The sequence below is a fragment of the Molothrus aeneus genome, chromosome 19 (assembly GCF_037042795.1).
Source record: "Molothrus aeneus isolate 106 chromosome 19, BPBGC_Maene_1.0, whole genome shotgun sequence".
NCBI lineage: Eukaryota > Metazoa > Chordata > Aves > Passeriformes > Icteridae > Molothrus > Molothrus aeneus.
Genome location: NC_089664.1, coordinates 7,630,278 through 7,652,034, shown reverse-complemented (window position 1 = coordinate 7,652,034; position 21,757 = coordinate 7,630,278). Strand labels below are relative to the sequence as shown.

The 21,757-nt window shown below is 47.1% G+C and overlaps 1 protein-coding gene across 1 annotated transcript; it reads right to left on the bottom strand.

Moving 5' to 3' along the window:
• Window positions 1-10,880: 10,880 nt before the first annotated feature.
• On the bottom strand, window positions 10,881-19,849 carry GFI1B (growth factor independent 1B transcriptional repressor). The gene is made up of 7 exons (XM_066563085.1): window positions 19,793-19,849; window positions 14,771-14,899; window positions 13,241-13,387; window positions 12,430-12,692; window positions 12,035-12,172; window positions 11,423-11,588; window positions 10,881-11,059 (listed from the first exon to the last, which is right to left on the bottom strand). Exons 2-7 carry the CDS (start codon window positions 14,883-14,885, stop codon window positions 10,881-10,883), a joined length of 1,008 nt encoding a protein of 335 aa, XP_066419182.1. The 5' UTR covers window positions 14,886-14,899; window positions 19,793-19,849.
• Window positions 19,850-21,757: the final 1,908 nt, after the last annotated feature.

Sequence of the window (21,757 nt, the reverse complement as noted above, 5' to 3'; positions counted from 1 at the left end):
GGTGAGAGCAGCCCTGAGGAGAAAGTCCCAGCTGGAGGGCTGTGTTTATAAAGGCACCCGTGCAGGTGTGTGTGCCAATGCCATGGGCCAGGATTGGCTCTGGGCTGAAGCAGGGCAGCCTCCACAGCCTTGTGCTTCAGTAGTCTGAGGCCAGTCCATGGCTGATGGGCATGGCTGTGTGAGAGCCCTGCAGCTGCTGCTTGTTTAGGCTGGAGCCCAATCTCCTCAGGTATCTTTTTGATTTTCCACATGGCCACCATCCCAGTCAGACTATACTTCCCCCATTCAGAGAGATTTGGGAATGCAACTTCTCTGTTATTTTTCCTCTCTGGTGTTTTACTAGCTCATTTGGATGCTTTCCTCTCTCTTGGGAGCTTTTTGACCTTCCTTGAGGACTCATTAGCCAGTTATTATGAAAATGTAGACACCCATTTATCCATAGCAATGGTGAACACTTTTTTCCAGGTCTGGACATCAGCATCCAGTGGTTTAGTTGAGATTTCTTCATGACAAAGATGGCATTGTGTGGGTGACAGGTCCTGCTGAGGCTAATCAGGCTCTCACCCCAAAACAGGGAATTGTTATATCCCTCTCTAAGAAACAGGGAAGGGACCAGGTTTGCACTCTGCCTGTGGCTCACAGAGACATGGGGCTGTCACTGGAACATGTGAAAATGAAGTTTGTGCTCCAGATTCCAGAAGAGAAGGGACTCAGCTGAGTGACCAGTGGTTTCATTTAGTTTTGGCCCAACTTCTGCATCAAGGGGCAATGCAAGAGGAGAAAGCCATTAAGATTTCTTTTTTTCTTTAAAGAGTGCAGACGAAGGCCACCAGTGAGAAAATGAAAGATGTTTCTTGTGGGAGATCTCCCAGATTGTCCTTCTGGCAAAGAAAATCAGGGTCAGGTGTGCACAGGAACACAGGGCATTGATTCCTGGTAGAAAGCCAGGTTTGCTCCATCCCAGGATGTGTGGGGTGTGCTGGGAGGGGCAGTGCTCTTCACCACATCCCCAGGTCCCCTTACCTCAAGTGGACTTTTGCTGGAGTGGCACTGCCAGGCAGTTTCTCCCTGTGCCTCCTCTGTTGTTCCCTAAAGGGATAAAGCAGAACAAGGCAGCAGCTTCAGCAGCTGGAGGTCTCCAGCCCATCTCCCCCCTGTTCCTGAGCTCTCCCTTTCCCATAGGGATCCAGCATGTGGGACATCTCTGGCACAGCTGAGCCCTCTGTCCCCCACCACTGTGGGGTCTTTGAGTCAGGGGTGGTGGCACGTCTGTGTGTCTGTGTTACAGCTGCTGCTCTTCCTCCTGCTCATCCCAGCAAGGTGGGAACTGTTGGGTTCCTTCTGTGAGAGCTCTGGCATGGTGTAGAAACAGAACCAGCCCCAAATACCTAGGAGACAGCCTCCACCATAAAGGAGGAGACAAAACCATAAGCCTGGCTTAGAAGATGTGATTAATGATAAAAGAACTGTTTTCAGCCTGTAGGGTGCAGCAGTAGCCCATTTTAACGGAAACAGAGAATAGCAGCTTGGAAGGGATCTCAAGGATCACCTGATCCAAACCTCCCTTGGCAAAGCCCGGTCTAGTTAAGACAGCCCAGCACTCTGTCCAGCTGATCTGAGAAGTGTCCAGTGTTGGGGAATCCACCACTTCCCTGGGGAGGTTATTCCAATGACTAATTGCTCTCACTATGAAAATTTGTCCTCTAGTACCCAATTGTATCTGCCCAGCAGTCACTCGTACACGTTACCCCTCATTTTTTCCATGTGACACCTCCTAAAGGGAGTCTCCATCTTCTCTGTAGCCACACTTTAAACATTTGAACTTGGTGATTTCTCCCCTTTTCAGGTGGGCTGACACTGCAGTTCTAGAGCTCACCTGAGTATCGTCAGAGCTGAGGGGGGGCTCCCAGAGCTGTGAAAGCAGGTGGCAGCACAGCACAGGGAAATGCTTTAAAAGGAGCCACCCCTGGCACTCTTTACGTGACTTAGACGGCAACAGCAGCCCGGGTGAGTTCGAGGGGAAAGCCTCTGGGTTGTGCCATGGTTTCTTCTGTTTTATTTCCTAGGGAAGAGCGGCAGTGCAAGTATGTACCCCAAAACCCTCTGGGAACAGTTTATCCATCCCATATGTGTCCACGGTTCCTGAGCTCCCCTTCCTTCTGTGCTTGCTTTTTGTGTTGCATTAATTCCAGAGGAAGGCTGCATCTCTCTCACAGAGCCTGGAGGACTCACTGGCCTGAGGGATTCCTCAGATGTGGCATGAGCTCTCTATAAATTCCAAACACTTATTTTCCCTAAGATTTCATGGCATTCTTGGAAGTCTGGGCTTTGAGTAGAGTGGAATGCCTTTAGAGGAAATATTACATCTCCTAGCTGAGGTCTGGCTGGAGTTTCTTTTTTACTTTTTTTACTTTTTATTCTATAGGGCTGTTACACTGATCCTGTGTTTCACCTCAAGCAGGAAACAAAACATTTATGGAAAAGGGGCTATGATTTAAAAATATGATGCAGTGGCCAAAGCTGTCAGAAGTTAAAGCATTACTTCCAACTACCCTCTGCTAATGACTTCCATCCTTTTTTTCCAGGAACAGTGACATTCAAAGTGCCTGGCAAGGGGCTTCCAGATTATTGGAAGTCTTGGTTACAGAGAGAGAAACCCCTCCTGAAAATAGCTTTCTTAGGGGAGCTCTGTTCCAGTGTAAACCAGAATGGACTGTTCAGTTCTCATCTATACCAGTTAAAATCCCTATCAGCCCTGTGCAATGCCCAGATAGTAGAGGGTAGAATATGCTTCATTTCCTTCCACATTGTGTTCTCTTACTCTTAGCAATGTTCCACAGCTTTAAGTATCCAAACTACAACACTTTTTTTTCATGTTATTATTGCTTCCCTCCAAAAAAACCCCTTGTCTTTATTGGGCATTTTCATCCTTGGCTCTTGTAACTTCAACTTTTATCTCCCTCCTTCGAGCCACAGCTTTTCCCCGCTCATCTTTGTAATCTGACATTGTGATTTGTTCACTTGTGTGCTTGTTTTTCTCCTCAAAGAAGATTTGCTGAATCATTGGGGAGGAGGCAAGAGCTGTAGAAGCAGCTGGTGGGCAGTGATAAAACCAGGGCCACATCCAGCCTTGAGGGTTTGCAAGTGACAGCCCTTCAGTTGAAGGCCTGAGTCACATTCCCTTCTGAGCTAAGATTGCTGGGCACTTGGGGATTGAGGAAGAGAGGATGAGGAGGTGGCACCCCCAAAGCAGAAATTATTGTTCCTGCTGACTACAAAGTTTGTGTTGTATCTTCTGCAAAATTAATAATGATGCTGTGAGAAAACTTGCAGGCTGGGGGCTAAATGGATGTTGTGCCCCTTTGAAATCCTTAGGCACCATGAGCTATTGAAATGCAAAGTATTATCAATCCTGCTGAATTCTCCACCACCACAGCTGTGGCACTGTGCAGCAGGCACAGGAACATGGCTCTCTGACTTTCCAGCTGTTTCCTTGCACTCCAAGGTAACCTGAGAAACCTCAGCTGTCTCATGCACACTCAGTCTGAAACCCAAGGTCTTCTGCCCTGTCAGCTCTGCCTTTAAGACACCAGAAAATGAGTTTTGTGCATCTGAGTTACTTATGCATCTCATAAGTATCATTCAGAAATAAAGTCTTACCAATAGTACATGATACTTTTCCTAAGAAAAGAGTTTTAACTTGGGATGTTCTACTTAGTTTTAATACTTCAAGGAGGTAAGATAAAATTGGTTTACAAACAAGACTGCAAGTCTGGCTCACCTGAGTTCCATTTCTTGTCCTACTCAAATTTGGGCAAATATTTTAAGGTGAGAAATGCAGGTTGGCAGATTCCAATGCAGAGCTTTGATGCTTTATGGGGTTTTTCATGATGCCACTCCAGTTCATTGCTGTGCATGTGCAGGTTCTACCTTGCTCTTATCTGCAGATTTTGAAGCTGCTACAGGCTGGATCTAAATAAGGAGCTGGGGTAGGGATGTCTGACTGACACACTGCTACACCATGTCCATACTCTCAGGATGGGGCCCTCTCAGGAACAGGAAAGCTCTGTCATCTCCAACTTCCCCTTCCTCAACTGAGACAAGAGATAACTTCTACTTTATAAAGAGAAAAAAACAGTGAACTTGACCACTGCTAAAAATCCCACTAAAGCTCCTAATATAGATGAGCCTGGGATGTAAGATAAAGTCCCATGGCTTTAAAATTATTCAAGAGGAAGGCAGAATCAATGGAGATGGGTTTTCAAACCCCTTGTTCTTCATCAGGAAGCCTTGAACATCAGAGTTGTGTTGGCTGGTGCTGAATGTGGCTGTTGGAGCTTGCTGAGGAGCCCTTGATGCACAGAGGAATTAAATGGCTTAGAGGCTGTTCATGACCTGGAGAACTGCAGATTATGGGCTGGAGAAGAATCAGCTGTGAGAAACTCAGCCTGAGAGTGGTGCAGAAACCACAGGGCTGTGACTCAGCTGGTGCAACTTCAGATGCCTACAGATACTGGGCTCCCTCTCTTCAGGGAGAGAAGTAGGTGCATACAAGGCAGGGCTTCAGCCCTGGTTTAGATGTGTGCTTAAAGAGAGAAAAATAATTTCCTAGGTATGTTTCTTATCAAAAAAGGGAGCCTTTGAGTCACCAGGTCACAGCAGAGATCTCCTGACCTCCTGCTGAAGGTTTCCTGCCTCATTTCCCATGGAGAGCAGGGGACAGCCAGGCAGCCAGGGATGAGCACATCCTTCCAACACAGGGGCAGGGCTTGCATCTCAGCAAAATCCCCAGATGCAGGCAGGACCCAAGACACCAGCCTGAACCAAAGGTGGTGGGATACAGGATGAGGGCTGTCCATATGGTCTGGATGAGCACTCACCTGATAACAGCATGGTCTGGCAGGCTAAAGAACCTTGTTAAAGCTGCAGGTGTGACACTGGTTCATCCTGCACGACCCAGCTCCATCAGGGAAACCAAGCAGAGGATCTCTCATCCCCCTCCCTGTCAGAGCTGAGGTGTTTGCACAGGGGGCTTGCACAGGTCCAGGGGAGCTCATCCAAACACAGGAGGGTGTCCCTGGTATGATCTTCAGTGGATTGATTTGGTTATTGCTGCCCTAGGAGAAGATGTGAAGGGGTATTTGCTGGATCTTGCTTTTTCAGCTCAAATGGGAATGGTCAGGATTTTCCCCCTTCTATTCACTCAGGGGTTTTTACTGTTTTTCAGAGACAGAGCAATTATCTGGACACCAAACCATAGTGACTGCTGGAACTGTGAAGTGGGTGATCCCCCTCCCAAACCTCAGGGGAGGCAGCACAGAGAGAAGCTGCTCTGGGCACTGAACAGGAGCAGCTCACTCAGTAAGCATCAGAACTGTTTGTTGTAAATCTGACTCTCACACTCAGCAATGCCCTAAGAAAACCTTCCCCATGCACTCCCTCAGGTCCCAAATTTCACATTTGCAGCTCCCAGGCTGCACTTACCCAGGTTATTTGCATGGATGAGGGGCTGCCTGGTGCCTGGGTGGCAAAAGGCTGACAGGCCTTTCCTGCCAATCTGTCTGTTGTTCAGATGAAGTGGTTGGAAAGTGCTCACTCTCCAGTTCCCTCTTTGGCTCAGGCACTCTGATAAGGCCTGGGCTGTCCTATCTTGCCCTGGGAGCTGTTCCTCCTCCCTAACAGGCTCCTTTCCCTGGCTGACAGTTAGCAGCCGGCAGTGCTTGATAAACTTATCAGACCAAAGCTGAGCTCAGTGCACGCTCAGCTCCTCCCCAGCCCCAGATTTCCCCATTCCTGAGGACTCTCTGCTCTCTGCCTGCCTTGCTGGCTGGTGCAGTGAACACAGATCCCCCCTTGGGCCCACAGGTCAAAATCAGCCCAAGGACCAGATTGAGGAGTGCTCAGATTGAAGCAGCACATTCAAAGTGAGGGCACTGAGTGGGATGTTCACAGCTCATATCCAGCTTTGCCTCTCTCCCTGCAATATTATTCACAGGTCAAAATGCTCCTGTCTGGTTTATCCTCCCTGTGTTGCTGCTCACCCTGTTCCTCTGCTGGTTTTGAGTTTAGTGGGTTCAATGCAGGGTCTCTGTGCCTGCCTGCAGGATTGCTGAGCCAGCCTTGGAGCAAGGGTGCTCTGCTGGATTCAGTTCCTATCACTGGTTATTGCTGCCACAGTTGGGCGTTCCAGCCCAGATCAAGGCTCCATTGTGTGAGGTGCTGGATGTGGCAGATAAGGAGGAGCAGTCTCATTCCTGACTATCTTTCTGTTGAAATAAACAAGTGGAATGAAGGGGAGAGGGAAAATTATTATCCTTCTCTCACAGATGGGGTGAAGATCTTCTGAGAGCTTCACAGTGTGCTGAGCAACTTCAGAAATCCAGCACTCAAGTCTTGCCTAAGGTCATGCAGGAAATGTGTGGCAGATCTTAAGTCTCAGTTTAAAGTTGCAGCCTTAAGATGAGTGTGTGTCCATGGTGACTGTTAGTTTTAAGATGGTGGGCCAGGAATTCTGCAGAGATCTGTGTTCTCTTACCTCTCATCCAGCACAGAGATTCACTATCCCTGAATAATTTCTGTGTGGCTGTTCTGGGTTGCCTCCTCTGAGTGGATCTGCTATTCCAGGTGAAAAGGGGCAGGGGGGAAATCTCTGCTTTGTGATCAGATTAAATGTTTAAAAACTGGTTTGTGATGTACTTTCTTTTTATTATTCTGTAGCAGCACTGCAGGATGAGCTCCATATCCAGTCCCATGTTAGGCCCTTAACTGCAAGCAGGAATCTTTTCCCTGTGCAAGGAAATGTGTATGCAGCTATTTCTGGGAGATTGCCCCACACCTTCAAGTTTCCTTTTGTGTTCTGTGCTGATGGGCTGGAGTTAAACTGCTGCTGTGTCTCCATCACCTGAGACTGGGGAGCAACCTGCTGTGAGGACAGGGGACTCTGCTCTTATCTTTTTTTTCACTGAAAATCCTTTCTTGTGATGTCTAAGGTGGGAAGTGGATGCAGCAAATAACTTTAACCAGCAGAACCTGCACCCAACTTGAGTCTAATTCTTCCTGTCCTTCCTCTCAGTTCTGTTTAGGGCTTCCTTAACAATTGCCAACACAAGAAAGCTTCAGGATCTTGCCTCCTCCAGGACTGCACTCTGTGAAGTTATTACAACCTGAAGATAAGTTCCAGCCTAATGCTGTGCTGGCTGGGAACACCCCTCTGCTTCCTGCAGGTGTCCCCTGGCTCTGTCCTCATTAGGGAGACAGATTCATCCTGTGTCCAAACTGAAATCCACCCTTAATCACAGCTCTCCGGGGCTGCTGCTCTCAGTGCCTCAAGGCTGTCTGGAAGACACAGAGGCACCTCTCTCCTCCTGACAATGCCCGGGGTTAGTGCTTTGCATGTCCCTCATTTGTTAAACAAAACAGCCCAGAGACCAGGATTTATTTTTCCCTGGCAATAAAGGGAAGAAGTTGTGAAGGGGACTGGGGAAGTACAGGATACAGAGCAGGCTCAAAGAGAGACAAAAACAATCAGCTCTTTCTTCAGCCACAGAGATGAGTTGAGATTTTGCTTTTTGCTATCTGTTTCCTTGACTGACTGACCAGAATGTTTGTGATGCAAGGGGAGGTGGTGAGAAAGGGGCTGGACCAGAGTGATCAGAACTGAGGAGGATTTGCATGTTTGGAGAGCAAGACCAGGTGTGTTTGGAGTTGGTGACAGCCATGGCCTGGTCCTGAGGGGTGCTGAGCATCCTTGGATGCCTGTGGTGCAGATTCAGCAGCTCCAAGGACCAGGGCAGCCCATGGCTGGTGCTGTGCTGGGAGAGAAGAGGGGGCACTGGGGCTCTGCTTTGTTTTTCCTTTGGGCTGCTGGCATCCACAGGCCTCAAGCCATGCCAGGGGTTGGGCATTAGGTGATTTTTAAAGTGGCAACTCATTACTCAAGGGGAAGAAACTGTAGTATCTTAGTGAAAAACATGGCAAGTTAATTCCCTGTCCTCTCCTCCCTTTTGTCACCTCCTGTCTGTGGCTCACTGGTGCCTTTGCCAGTGCCCCCCCTGCACTGCCTGAGCCTGTGGGGATGGGTCAGGCTGGACCCCCTGCCCTGCTCTGGCCACAGCTGTGCTCTCCAGAGCTCTGCAGCACTGCCTGCAGCCACCCCAGTGTGCTCCTCCCCTCACTGCCCATCCAGCCAAAGCCAGCCCTGGATCTCCTGGGAGATTGTTAAGATTGCTAAGTGTTAACAACTCCAGTTCTCTCCTGGCACTGCCTCCTCCAGGGTAGCTGCTCTTCAGCAATGTCTGGGCTCAGTAACCCACCCTGGAGTGCTGAGAAAACAGCAGACAGGACTGGGGTGATATGTGCTGTGTTTGGGAGGGAGAAGCTGTAGGAGCACACAGGAGAGAAGATCCCAGCTGTCCATTGAAGGTTTTAGCTCCTCTGTACCTTGGAAATCAAGGACAGGAATGAAAATCTAATGGACACAGCAGCTCTTCTTCACGAGGCTCAGAAGAACCAGCTGTTGGGTTTGGTTTTGTGAGGGGTCACAGGCACTCTTCAAATTGATGTGTGCCAGCACTTGACTCCAAATGGCCAAAATTGGGAAGCTTTACATGAATCGGTCACCTCTGCTGTTCCCAAGGAAGTCTGTGCTGGTGTGCCTCTGTGGTTTGGGGCTGGAGGCTTTTGCTCCTGAGCAGTCCAGATGCTAACACCCTGTTTGAATATTTCTGTTTGCAGATTAGTGGAGGACAAGGGGAATAACAAACACAGTTTGCATTTTGGGCAGTAATTTTAATAAGCTGAAGTGACTTTACCTTGAGCAAGGCTTGTGCATGTGTGGGTGTTCACAGGTGTGTGTGGGGCTGGGGAGCAGTTCCATCACAGGTTATGCACCTTCCCCAGAATGGCTCAGGGAAGGACAGCAGGGATTTTTGGGGGCTTTGGCACTGTCTGTTGGACAGACATTCCATGTACCTGGTGTGCCCTCCTGCTCTGCAGAGCTGGCTCTGCACCAATCTGTCTCCAGGTTGAAATCTCTCTAATGGGTGCCCTTTCCTGCATGTGAATTTCCATCTTTATTCCCATTCAAACCATAAAGAGCAATTCTAGACTCCTTTTGCACCCCATCCCCACTGCCTGTGTCCCCAGAGTCAGGTGTGAGCCATTCTTTAAATGAGTGTTTTGAACATGAAATACACTGTGTTAACCCAGTTACTAAGAAGGAACAGATTTATCAGATAAATCCCAACAGGCCTGTACATGTCACTGTCTGGTATAGTGCAATAAAAATATCCATTAGAATAAGTATAAATACATATTTACAGTGTACAAGTAAAGCCAGGAGTACAGACTCTGGGTTTGAGCTTCCATGTACATATTAATGACTTACAGCTTAGGCACAGCATAAAAGGGACAAGAACATTTTAGGTCTTAATAGAATAAGTTGGGATTTACAGCAGCAGAACTGAGGACAGTTTTCTCCTGGTAATACATGAATTTTCCACTTGGATCATTTTTTCTTTGCCCACGATGGGCACTCCTTCATAGGCCTCTGGAGTGAAATGGCCCCAGCCTGTTCCCAGGGTAATTCCCACTGGTGTCATTGTCCAAGGCTGTGTGTTCAGGGATGCAGTTATGGAGTGAGCCGCGTGCTGCTACAATGCCCCAATTAACTGAAAACAATTGTCTGTGTTATAATTATGTTATAATAATACTTTGGCCTTCCTGTTAAGAACTCAGGGGACTCCACAAACCTGAGTGAATGGCCCCGCTCCACCAGGAGGGGTGGAAAAACAAAAGCCCAGTGCAGTGCCTTGCCAAAGGTTATAGAGAGAGAATTTGGCAGAGCTTGGAGGGAAACTGGTTCTTTACTTGCTCCAGTGCTTTGCTTCAACCCCTAGACCTGGCAAAAGGAGGAAATACCACTGCTGTCTTTGTATAATACTTGTGAGGTACTTGCATGCTCTGCCAATATGTAAAGGCTCAGTCACTTCCTCATTGAGGAGAGTGCCTGGCAAGCAGAACTCTGACCCTTGACATCGATATCCAGGGTCACTCCTGCCCAGGCAGTGACTCAGGATTGCTCAGGACAGCTCTAAGCTGGCATGTGCAGCATGCAGGGAACTATTGTGGGACATACCAGCCCTGATTCCAAGACTCTCCCATTGTACCAAGACATGGGGATCATTAGCTCCTGCCTGGTGCTGTGGTCTGGCTCTTCCTGGAGCCTGCTTGGGATCTCTGCAGCATGGTGTGTCTGAGGAATGTATTTAGAGACCCCTGTTATCTGCTAGGGATAGGAGCTGTTTCTTCAGTATTTTCCTCCCACTCCAAGCTAAAAATACAGCACAGTTAACTTGTCATTTGATCACAGTAAATGCTCTGCTGAAAGAAATTACTTTAAGGTGTCTGTTGGCAGAATTTATGGCCTGGGCAAGTCTCTGCAGAAGGCCTGTCCAGGTTGAACACAGCTGACTGAATGCAATCTATTTGCATGCCCTGGGTTTATCTTCCCAACCATCAGAGCAGAACATGGTTACAGCACCAGCTTTGTAAAGATTGTTGCTGCCACCAGCCCAGGAGTCCCCTCCTCCCAGCTGGGCAGCCTGACAAACTGGATCCTGCTCCTGGTGTAAAGCCAGAGTAACAGTGACCTTGGAGGAATTCCTCTGGATTTACACTTGAGCAGATCTGGGTTGGTACCTGTTGCAATCCAAAGTGAAAGCTCCCACAGGTTTCTTCGGGATGTGCAAGGCCCTGTGGTGCATCAAAGCCAATGCACGATTTGGCCATTCCCCAGGGGAACACAGGACACCATGGGAGCTTTATGAGCTGGATGGAGGTGCTGGGGACAGTCTTGAAGGTGGAGCTCCAGGAGAGACCCCTCACTTGAGGCTGTGCTGGGTCTCGCGGTGCCTGCGCAGATCCACCTTGCGCTGGAAGCCCTTGGCACAGAGCTCACAGCTGAAGGGTTTGAAGCCCGTGTGCTTGCGGCTGTGGGTGATCAGGTTGGAGCTCTGGCTGAAGGCTTTGCCACACACCTGGCATTTGTGGGGCTTCTCCCCTGCAGGGCACAGAAAATGGTAAAAAAAAACCCACTTTGTTTAACAGGTGAACCAAGAGAGATAGAAATGCATTTTAGCAAAGTCAGACCTGCTTGGGCATCAGAGTGCTGCCAGCCCAGCTCTCCTGGTGATGTGTCTGGATTGAGATCCAGAAGAACCAGGGACAGTCCTCACAGGCTGGCCAATAACCACCTCCTTGTCAGGCAGATGTGCTCCAGCCTCCTGCTGTCTCACCCCACGTGGAATAATGACTTTGCAGTGCCTCTGCACACTTATCCCCAGTCTAATACCTCTGTGTCTGGGGTCTGGGTGTGTACATCAGCTCTAATTTTGGTTTTCTCATGGAATATTTGGTTTCTCACCTGTGTGGATGTAGGTGTGCTTCTTCATGTCTGACTTCTGGTGGAAGCGCTTCCCGCAGTACTGGCAGGGGTAGGGCCGCGTGTCCGAGTGGATCAGCAGGTGAGTGGAGAGGGTGGAGGAACGTTTGAATGTCTTCCCACACATCTTGCACTCAAAGCTTCTTTCCTGTTGGGGAAGGAAAATCATGGGATGTCTGAGGCTGCAAGACATGTGACAGAGCTTGAAGAGTGATGAGAATTGTAGATTTGATAAGCAAATCTCCTTGGCTCGTGGACTGATAATGCTGGGTGCAGCACAAAGGGAACGCAGGGAGGGTTAATTATGGAAATGGATCACATCTTGTGATCCCAGCTCCTGCACCCTTTAGCAGGAGGTGAGGCACAGAAGAGCGAGTAGCAACGATCCTCCCTTGCCTTCCAAGGAATTCTGAAGGGCAGGCTGAGATTTGTGACACCAAGAGCTATGGCCTGTGGTTTTCAGAGCTCCTGTCCTTGTCACTGCGAGCCACAGGAAAAGCATCGCGTTTGTAACCTAGGAAGTGTCACTTCCTCTGTAATGGGTTAGGCAAGAGGTGAGGTCCGGAGCTGGTTCTCTGGAACCATGCCACCCACCTGGGAGTGGATGTTGGTGTGCTGCTCCAGGCTCACAGCGTGCCCAAAGGTTTTGCCACACACTTCACAAGCAAAGGGACGGGTCCCGCTGTGAGACCTTCGGACATGGACCTCCAGTCCATGGGGAGTGGAGAACACCTGCAAAACAAAATCCCTGTGATTTTCTGACATGAGGTGGCTGCATCTCCATCTCTGTTTTCAATTCCTTCTCTTTATTTAATTCTCCCCTCTGTGAGAGCTCATGTGAACTGCAGCATTCCCACTGCCTTGTTCTCCTGACTGCAGGCCCTGTTCTGAGGCACACTTTGGTGTGCCCAAATGAAGAATGGGTTTCATACTTCATGTGTGCCATGAAAAGGCCCTCCCCATACCAGAGGCTCTCATCCAACACACACCTTGTTGCACTTCACACAGTGGAAGGTCTCCATGTCTGAGGAATAATGCAGGCTGTAATCCAGGGGGGGCTCGGTGCTGGGCAGGAGGTGGCTCCCATAGAGGCTCACAGGGTGCTCCAGCAGGGCTGACTGCATGCTGGAAGACATCTGCTGGTAGCTGTATGGCATGTGGAAAGCATCCCACGAAAAACCAGCTTTGTAGAAGGTTGGGGTGCTCTCTGTGTTAGTGCAGTCCTTGATCTGCAGCCCTGGCATGGCCATCTCTGAGTTTGCAAAGGAGAGGGAGAGGGGGGTGTCACACCATTGCCTGAAGTTGGGCACCTGTTAAAAAGTTCCCCATCTTGCCTGACCTCGGGAGTTGCAGTTGGTAAATTCTCCTTGATTCAAATCCTCATTCCCCAGGTAAAGTTCCCATCATGACTTTGATTTCAGTCTGAGGAAATTTTATGGCACAGAATGCCATGGAAATTTTCTGGCTAAGGGAATACTGAGCCCCCTGCTCACCCTCCTTGATGAGGTGTTTGAACAAATATCCTGTGGGCACCTGCCTTAACCCACATAGCACAGAGCTGCATTAATGTGGGGAGGTTCATTCACTGGGAATAACAGCACAATCCTTCATTCTTCCTGGTACAGACCAGAATTGTAAAGGGAAATACAGAATGCTCCTGATGAGCTCTGCCTGTGGCAAGTTTGACCATAGATGTCAAAATAAAAGCTCTCATTTACTGAAAATCTGGGTCCAGTTTTAGGGGCTCCATAACCAGCTCAGCCCTGACCTCTTCTGCAATTGGGGTTTTGGGTAGCCAACCTTGAGCTGAAGGGCCTGGCAGCATCCTGCTCAGGTACTGCACAGGGACACTCTCTTCTTTCAGTTCAGGTGGGTCCTTTTCTTGTTTTGGAACCACACATCCCAGGCCCTGTTTCTTGATGTCCTCTGGTGTCCTGTCTCCTGTGGCTGTAAAGAGCAGTGTCACACTTATGTCACAGTTATGTCACTCTTGCTGCTACCAGAAGAGTCTGTTTAGGTGAGTTTTGCACTCATGTGTGAACTCCTGCCTGGACTCAGCAGCCCATGCTCAATTCCCTAAGGAAGTGCGGAGTGATGCAATCAGCATTCAAGGTCTGCCCATTGCTGAGGAAGGGAAATTCCAAGCAGGATGAGATAGGCAAGGCAGAGGGGGGCAGGATGAGATGATAGAATCCTTGATACCTGATACAGTTAGAGAAAATCAACCCTAGAATTGTGTCTGTAAGAATAATTTCCCTATTTAAAACCATTTCCATTTGTGTGGGTAACTGACAATCACTAACTTATTAACCTCCCCACCCTCTCCTGAGAGAGCTGGGTATTGTTAACTTGGATTTATGGACAGCCAAGTGGGGAAGCAGAGGGGGGAGGCAAGTCCTTATGCACTGAGCCTCGTCTCCTCCCATACTCCCATTTATTTTTCCGCGCTTGTCCCAGCCTTTAAAGACACCGACCAACCCTTGCTAAACTTTGTACTAAGAATCTAAAATCTTAAAATGCTGGACAGAGGTCCAACATGTGTATCCTTTCTGCTGGAGATGGGATAGACCTGATGAAGGACAGTATTTATCTCTTGTCAAAACCTGCCACTGCAACAGAGACACAACAAATGGCTGAAGGATGATGGCAGGAATGGAAATTAAAATGTTACCTCCTTTCTTTTTTATCAAACTTATCTCAGGGCTAGACTCTAATTTGATAGCCAGGGCTAGAACAAAGGGTAAACTGATCCTAAATTTGAATAAAGAAAATTTGAATGGTGCCTGAAGGAAGGAGATAATTACCCTGGCCTTGCCACTGCTTGATGGCTGTGGGAGAGCAGGAGCAGGAGCAGAGGGAGCACAGCAGGGATGGCAGAGCTGTGTTGAGTGGTGTTAACACCAGGCAGAGATGGTAACACACAAGGTAGAGAAGATGCAGTCCAGAGGGAATGTGGGCAGTGAACACAGGAAACCAGAGGTGGAGGTGGCAGGGTTGTGAATTTGTAGAACACTAACAACCCATTGCAAGCTCTTTTCCCAGCTATAAGTGGCCTGAAGTTGGTCATTTTTCCCAAATGTGACCAACTCCACACAGCATCTTACAGCTCAAATCTCCCCAGCAACCCAGCAGGAAGCAAAGGGAGGATCAGAATGGATTTGGTGCAGAGAAAGGACACACAGTAAGGGATCAGCTTGCCCTTACACTGACATCCCTGTGTGGAAGCCCTTGGATGCTCCTTAGCTCACTCATCCTGCTCCCTTAGCTGCCTCCTGAATGATTGATTTGCCTTGGTGTGTTCCTACAAGCCCAGGGGATGGACAGACTCACCAGTGAAGGCAGAGGGGACTGGACCCCAGGGGAGTACTGGCAGGTCATCTTCCACACAGCGGGGCTGGTGATAGGTGTGAGCCTTTTTGCTCTTCACCAAAAAGGAACGTGGCATCTTCCATTCACCTTCTGGGATGAAACACAGAAAAACACCAGCTAAACCTCTGTGGCTTGGGGAGTAAATTCCCACTTCTTTCAGATTAAGTGCACTCTGTAAAAATCCCACTTCACAACCTACCCCAGGCTGAGGCAAAGGATTACAGAAAAAGAAACAGGGACAGGCTTAACCTGAGATCTGAGTTACAGACCAAAACTGTCTGTGGCAGGCATGTTGGAAGCCAGGACCTGTCTCTTGCAGTCCTGCTCTGACTTGTCATTTTTTCATTTCTGATCTTCTCCTCCCTGGCAGGACAGAGGGAACCACAGGTTAGAGATCCCCACTGGAGAAAGTCTGAGCATTTGTGCTGCATCTGCAAGGGCCCTGTCCCAAGCCATGGCCTGGGCTCTACTGTGAAATTATTATATAAACAATAATGATAGAAACTATACCAATAATAGGATAAAGACAGGGAGATCCCTGCAGAATGGTGTGTGGAGGGTTTCCCTCTAGCTTGAGCAGTTGGAGTTCTGGGTGACAAACAAGAGAGCAGAGGCAGAGCAGGAGGGCTGGCTGAGAAGTCACCTTTTGGACCCAACTCAAATACTGCAGACCGTTGAAAAGGCGGGTTAGGGACAAACATAAAATGCTGAAATTTAATCATACCAAATTCTCTTGCAATGAATGTGTTATCTCTGCTACCCAGAACCCAGCCCACCCTGTGCCCACTCCCTGGGGCTGGTAACTGCTCTGATGGAGGCAGGGTGGCAACAGGACTCAATGTTGTGAGCACTAATATCAGCTGGTGCTTTATTTGCATGTGTATTTGCATTTTCCCTTGTAATTGCTTGGGATAGAGGCACTAAAAACAAATCTTGCTATATTTCATTTGAAAAGTCAGCATTTAAGTCCTGACTCTCTGTTGACTGGAAACTGTTATTAAATTTTGTTCCTTCCTGAGAGCAGTACAGTGGAACTTATTTATTTACTAAAGAAAAATCCCCCCAAATCCATAAAGTTTGCACCTGTTAAGCAGGAATGATGTGAAATGTCTGCCTAAGGACAGAGCAGTCCTGAAATCCCAAACAGGCAGGGATGGAAAGGTCTGTTTCCCAGAGATCAGAAGTGCCTGTGCTGCCCCTTCATGCTAAATATAATTACAGAGCCCAGTGGTGTTTTGTTTAAAGGTCTGAGGGTGACATTTACAGAGGTGCCTGCAGCTGTGGGGTTGTCACAGCCAGGTCTGCTGGGGACAGGGGGATTGCCAGGGTGCCCCCAGCCCAGGTGCCTTTGGATATGCTGCTGTCTTTTTAAATCTGGTCCAGGATTCCCACTGTTCCATCTATGAATTCAGGGATAACTCTTGTTGGCTCTAACAATCTTTTTCTTCTGAAATGACTCACCTGTTTTTCTTCATCTTTTTCCAAGAAATTTACGTCTAGCTTGAGATGAATAATAGAAAACTGAGGACAAGAGCAGACTTGTAATTTAATTTTAGAAAAAGGATGGAAGAGCACTGAGGAGGGACCATAAGCAGGCCCTTGAGGGAAGGGTCACTGAAGCACACATTACTGCTTTTTGCTCTCCTGGAACTCTCTAATGAGGTTTATTCAAAGATCTGTAAAGAGTCCCTGCCCAGTGAAAAGCTGCAGGCACAGAAATAGCTCCAGCTCAAAGACAAGGCTGTTCTGCAGTGGGTTATGACCCTTCAGCAGCTCTGCTCAGCTCCTGTCCCTCCCATTCCAGCAGCACTGCTGAGCTCCTGGTCAGTCCCAGCTGAGCCACCTGTGCACTGACCCAACCCTGCACTATACACCCGCCCCAAGTTAAAGTGCTGCCTCAAACTATTTAAACCTGGAATTTCCACTCTTGTCACAGGGGTTTTCCCATGTGGTGGGGCAGCACTGTGTCCACAATGAGGGAATTCACACCAGGAAACTTCAGACATCAGATTCCTCTGCCCGAATTAACCAGCTCCTGGTTTCCCTGGGCTTCCTCCACGGTGGAGGAGCTGCGGCAGTGGGGAGAGCCTGCATCCAGCTGTGCCTGCTGGAACAGCCACTCTCCCTGCCCTCAGGCTGGAGAACCCTGCAGAATCCTGTGGCAGCAGCTGGGCAGCTCAGCCAGGTGAATCAGATGGGAGATGCGTGGTTTAAGCGATCCAGCAAAGTTTTATGCCAAGTAGAGACAGCACTAAATACAGCCCCTCTTTTCCAGTGGTGCCTGAAAGCAGATGTCCATGAAGAAAAAGAATCTTTCTGGATGTGCTTGCCCCAGGCTGTGTAAAAGTCAAATTTGGTGCAGTATCCTGAGTGCTGATAACGACTGAGCACAACCATCCTCAATGGACTGAACGTTGCAAAAGGAAGTCACCTTCCCCCACCCCATTTTACAGAAAAAAAAGGAACTGGGAGCCCAAAGCAGAGTTAATTAACAACTGCACTGGACTGGCTTTGTGATTCACACAACCAGGCTAGAGGAAAGCTACAAGCAGAGATTGTGGGAGGAAAAAGGACTGTTCTTCCTCGAAACTCCAGATTATCTGTAGCAAGAGATCTGCAGCTCCTAATGGCTTACTGTATTTCCCAGGAAAAGCAGAGCTGTGGACCCTGCCACCAGCTACATTTTAGAGTTATTGAAGCTTCTGACAGAATTTAGCTTCAACCTTTTGCTGAAAATTAAACTTTCTTTTTTTTGCTCATTTCAGCCCCTGTGGCAGCTGTTTCTACCTGGACTGGTGGTAAGTGCACAAGGGAATTTATTGCTTGGGCAGGAGTGCCCATTCAAAATTGAAGTGTTCTGGCATTTTTATTAATTCAATATAGGATATAAAACCAGCAGGTGGCTAAAATTGGCATTCTTATTAGCCTGCCATTCATGCAGCTGTATAATAATGTTCTAATGTGCCTCGAGAAAAAGACAGCAGCAGCCAAGGGAAAAAAAGCAGCTTCACTATTTTGGGTACCTCACCTGAAGCACCTTAGAAGGGGTTTCTTTCACCAGTTATAAATTCGCCAGTCAGATCTGAAAGCAGATCCAGCATTTGCATGTTCAAACTCAAAGTTCCTCCACCCTCAGCAACACTTTTGGATGATTTTGCAGAGTATCCCAGGTAAAACTCTAATGGGACATTGAAACATTGCAAGTGGGCTTGTTTTTTAGTTTGGGGGTGGCTTCTGACTCCAGGATCCTCATTTTTCTGGATCCCGTGTTCCTCATGAAGCCCTCACTCACTTCACTGCACAACAGCTCTCAGTTCCCAAACCCACAGCACTGGTCCTTGATGTAATTTAGAGGAAATTCAAACTCTCAGTGAATTAGGTTATGGAGCCCTTGGTGGGGACAGTGTTTGCAGGATTGTGCCACGCTGAACCCAATTTGCAGTGAAAGCTCCATTCTAAAGCTGACTTGCATTTTCCTCTAAATTCAAGTAATTCTGTTTTCAGATTTCCAAGGTTAATTGTAGAGATTAAATGCTTTTTCTTGCTACATTCAGTGAAACATTAAATTTTAACAGGCATTAGAAGACTAGAACTCACTAGTAGTACATTACACCACATCTTCACATAAGTTGATGAGCATACAAAGTTTTAGGCTAAAAAGCACTTTTTCCTTTCCATTGTTTAATTGATATTATTTATATTTATATCCTAATATTGCCCTTTTTGTGCTTTTTTTCCTTCTTTTTCTTTTTTTCTGGAAAAAGTGAAGCTTCCAAAAATAAAGAATAGTTTCTCTTTCAAAAGATGACATTTTAGAAGAAAAAAAGTGCAAAGTAGAACACAATGTGTCTGTGGTTTAAGAACCCAAACAAAATAAAATAAGAGGTTTTATGGACTCTTGACTCTTTAAATATAAAATCAAATTTGAAAGAATTTCAGCTCTTTACAACAAAATTAATAATTTCTTCACTAGTCCACCATTGCAAAATCAAATGTACTTGGGGCAAGTAATTTAAACACCACCTTTTATTGGAAAAATTAACAGGACATTTTTAATTCTTGTGGTAAGACTGGATAAATGGACATTGTGGCAGGGGCAGCAAATTATGGTGGAAATTTTGTCAAATAAGTGGAACCGAAATGCTGGTATAGCTGCAACATCCAGAACAAAACATATTTAGACATAAATTGCAGCACTTGTTCTCTGGAAAGCTCACATAGCTCCCTGAGATGTTGGGAATGCCACTGGCTTAAGGAAACTTTGCCTTAGGGTTCCATGGATGGAATTATACAATGCAATCTCCCAAATTCCAGATCTCCTTAAAGTACAGATGCAATTTCAATGTGAACTTGCAAACCATTAATGTTTTGGATCAATCTTGTGATATGAGAAGTGCCTATAAATAGCTAATTCCATATGCTAAAAAATTGTTAGATTAATCAGCCTATATTCAAAAAGGGTGGAAAAATAATCAAAGATGAACTCAAAGCAAAAATCCTGAATGGGAGAGGAATTGTCATCTACAAAAAGTGGCACAGGTGATGGCAGCAGAGGTGTGCTGCTCTCTGAATGTAAAGGTCTGGCCCTATAAAAGAGCAAATAAAAGGAAAAACAGTCTTCCCTCTCCTCAATGGCAAAGTAAAAAACTCCACAGCTCCTGGACACAGGTACATGAGACCATTGTCACATCTCTTATATTTTGTTCTATTACTATTTTCACCTTTAAAAGTGAAGCACATGGCATATAATTCCAAAAGGTTCAATTCAAATGAGTCAGGTGAACTATTACCACAAAGGAGCCCTCAGGACAAGTGGCTTAGGCAATGGAATATATTACATATTTGCAGATATGAGCAAAGAAGAAGGAGGAGGAAAAAAGCTTAGAAAAACATATCAGAAAAAGGAGAAAACCAATGCAGTTAAAAGTGTTTAAAAGAATAAATCAATCACCTGTTTGAGGGACTTTGCTTTACTGGATTTACCTTGAAATCTCCCCAGACAAGCGAGACGTCGTCCTCTCTCGGGACTCCTCTTCCACTTTTTCACTTGGTCGCAGTCAGTTGAAATAGATACTTCTCCTTTTTTCTCTCTGTTTTTTTTTCCCCTGTTCCCCTCCCTGATTTTTCAATCAGATTATTTGTGTCAAAATCTGGCGGTGAAGAAACAGCCAATAAGAGGCAGAGCCCAGAAAGTATTTGCTTATCAAAACTTCCCAGGACTTTGACAACTTGAAGAGAATTCACGATGCCCAGCTTGAAGCCCTGGGGGCAGCACCCTTCACTTTTGGGGGCAGCTTTGCCTTCTGCAGGAATACTCCTCTGTCATATTGACAAAAAGCATGACACAGGAAATAATGTACTGAGCAGGCATTTGTTATTTTGTCTTTCAGTTAAAAAAAAAAATTAAAAAAGCCCTTAAGAAACCTGTATTTTTACAGACATTCATCCCCGCATCATATCTCTCACAAACAGACACACCATCTGTCTCACACACACACACACTCACATACTTGGGGCTCATAAACAAAACCATCAAGCACATGTGCACAGAATTATTTTATTCCAGAATGGATCTTTTATCTCTCCTATTTCCAAGGAAAAACGAATAAATACTTGCATGGTACAACTGAAGAAGATGCGTGTTAATCACCCTTCATTTTCCCAGGCATATGTGTGTGCAATCCACACATATTTTAGGCATTGCTCTATCTATATACAGCTGTATACAGGATATAAATATAGATTTAAGAAAGCTCATTAAGCAAGCTCATTAACAACAGCTTTGCAAAAAGCTCTTCAAGAGCAATAATAAGAATTTGCACTTCTATCGCTTGCTTTCAAAAAAGGTTTGAGAACGGGTTTGCAAATGTGGAATAATTGAGTGTCAAAGTAATGGCCCAGTGGAAGGAGGGAGGATGGAGCAGGGGCAGAGTGACTGTCCCCAGGTTGTTCTCTAGCATGGCTGGGAACAGGAGCTGGAGTTTTTTCTTTTAAAATCCTTGGGCATCACTCTTATTTGGAAACAAACAAGGAGAGCCGAAATCCCCAAATATTGGGAGAGAGAGAATGGGAATAATTCCTTGATTCCACCTATGCTCTAGTTATTCTCTATTCTCACAACCCTCCTGGCTGTGCAGGTGCACAGTGGCATGAGCTGTGTGTGCCCTCAGATGTCCCCTCTCTGTGCATGGGGGAACTGAGAGTGCAGAGATGCCTTCCAAGGAATTCATCAGAGGTAAAGTGTAAAGCAGCCGTTGTGTGCTGAGTACTGGACTGCCACCAGCAGGAAAACTTCTCTGGAGATGGAGTTTCCTGCTCCCTGTGAGCTTCCAAATGCATTTCACTGCTTCCTACAGCTCTGCTGGGTCCCTTTTCCTGCTGCAGCCCGGGGTGGGGAACACCAGGAAGGAACAACCTTTGTTCTGCGCCGGGCTCAGCGGGAGGCTGGGGCTTCCCTGGCGGAGCAGATCCAGGGACACTCGGGGCTGAGAGCAGAGGGATTCTGCACCAGCCACAGCAGGACCTGCTGTCCCCAGTGCTGTGCCTGTGCCAGCCATGGTGGCATTGCCCCATGGCACCGGCCGGGCTGTGCAATGGGACTGATGCAACTCGAGATAGGAGCGTGGATTTCACCCGCATTGAGAAAGATTCAGATTTTGATCTTAACCCATCTGTCATAATACTGAGCATAATTAATTCTCGTTGTTTAGAGAAGTGAACAATCCCTTTTCCCCGCTCCCTCCTCCCCTCCATATTTATCTAGGCGAGTTTTGCATGAAAGAAACGTTCCCAAGGCATTGTGCTGGGGAGCTGATTTGCATCCTCTTAAACACAGGCATTTGAGGGATTACATTTCCCGCTACCAAAACAAGCATTGTAACAGAAACCCAAAATGTACATTGCAGATTCAGGGTTTCGTATGAAGACAGTTACAGGAATTAAACAAAA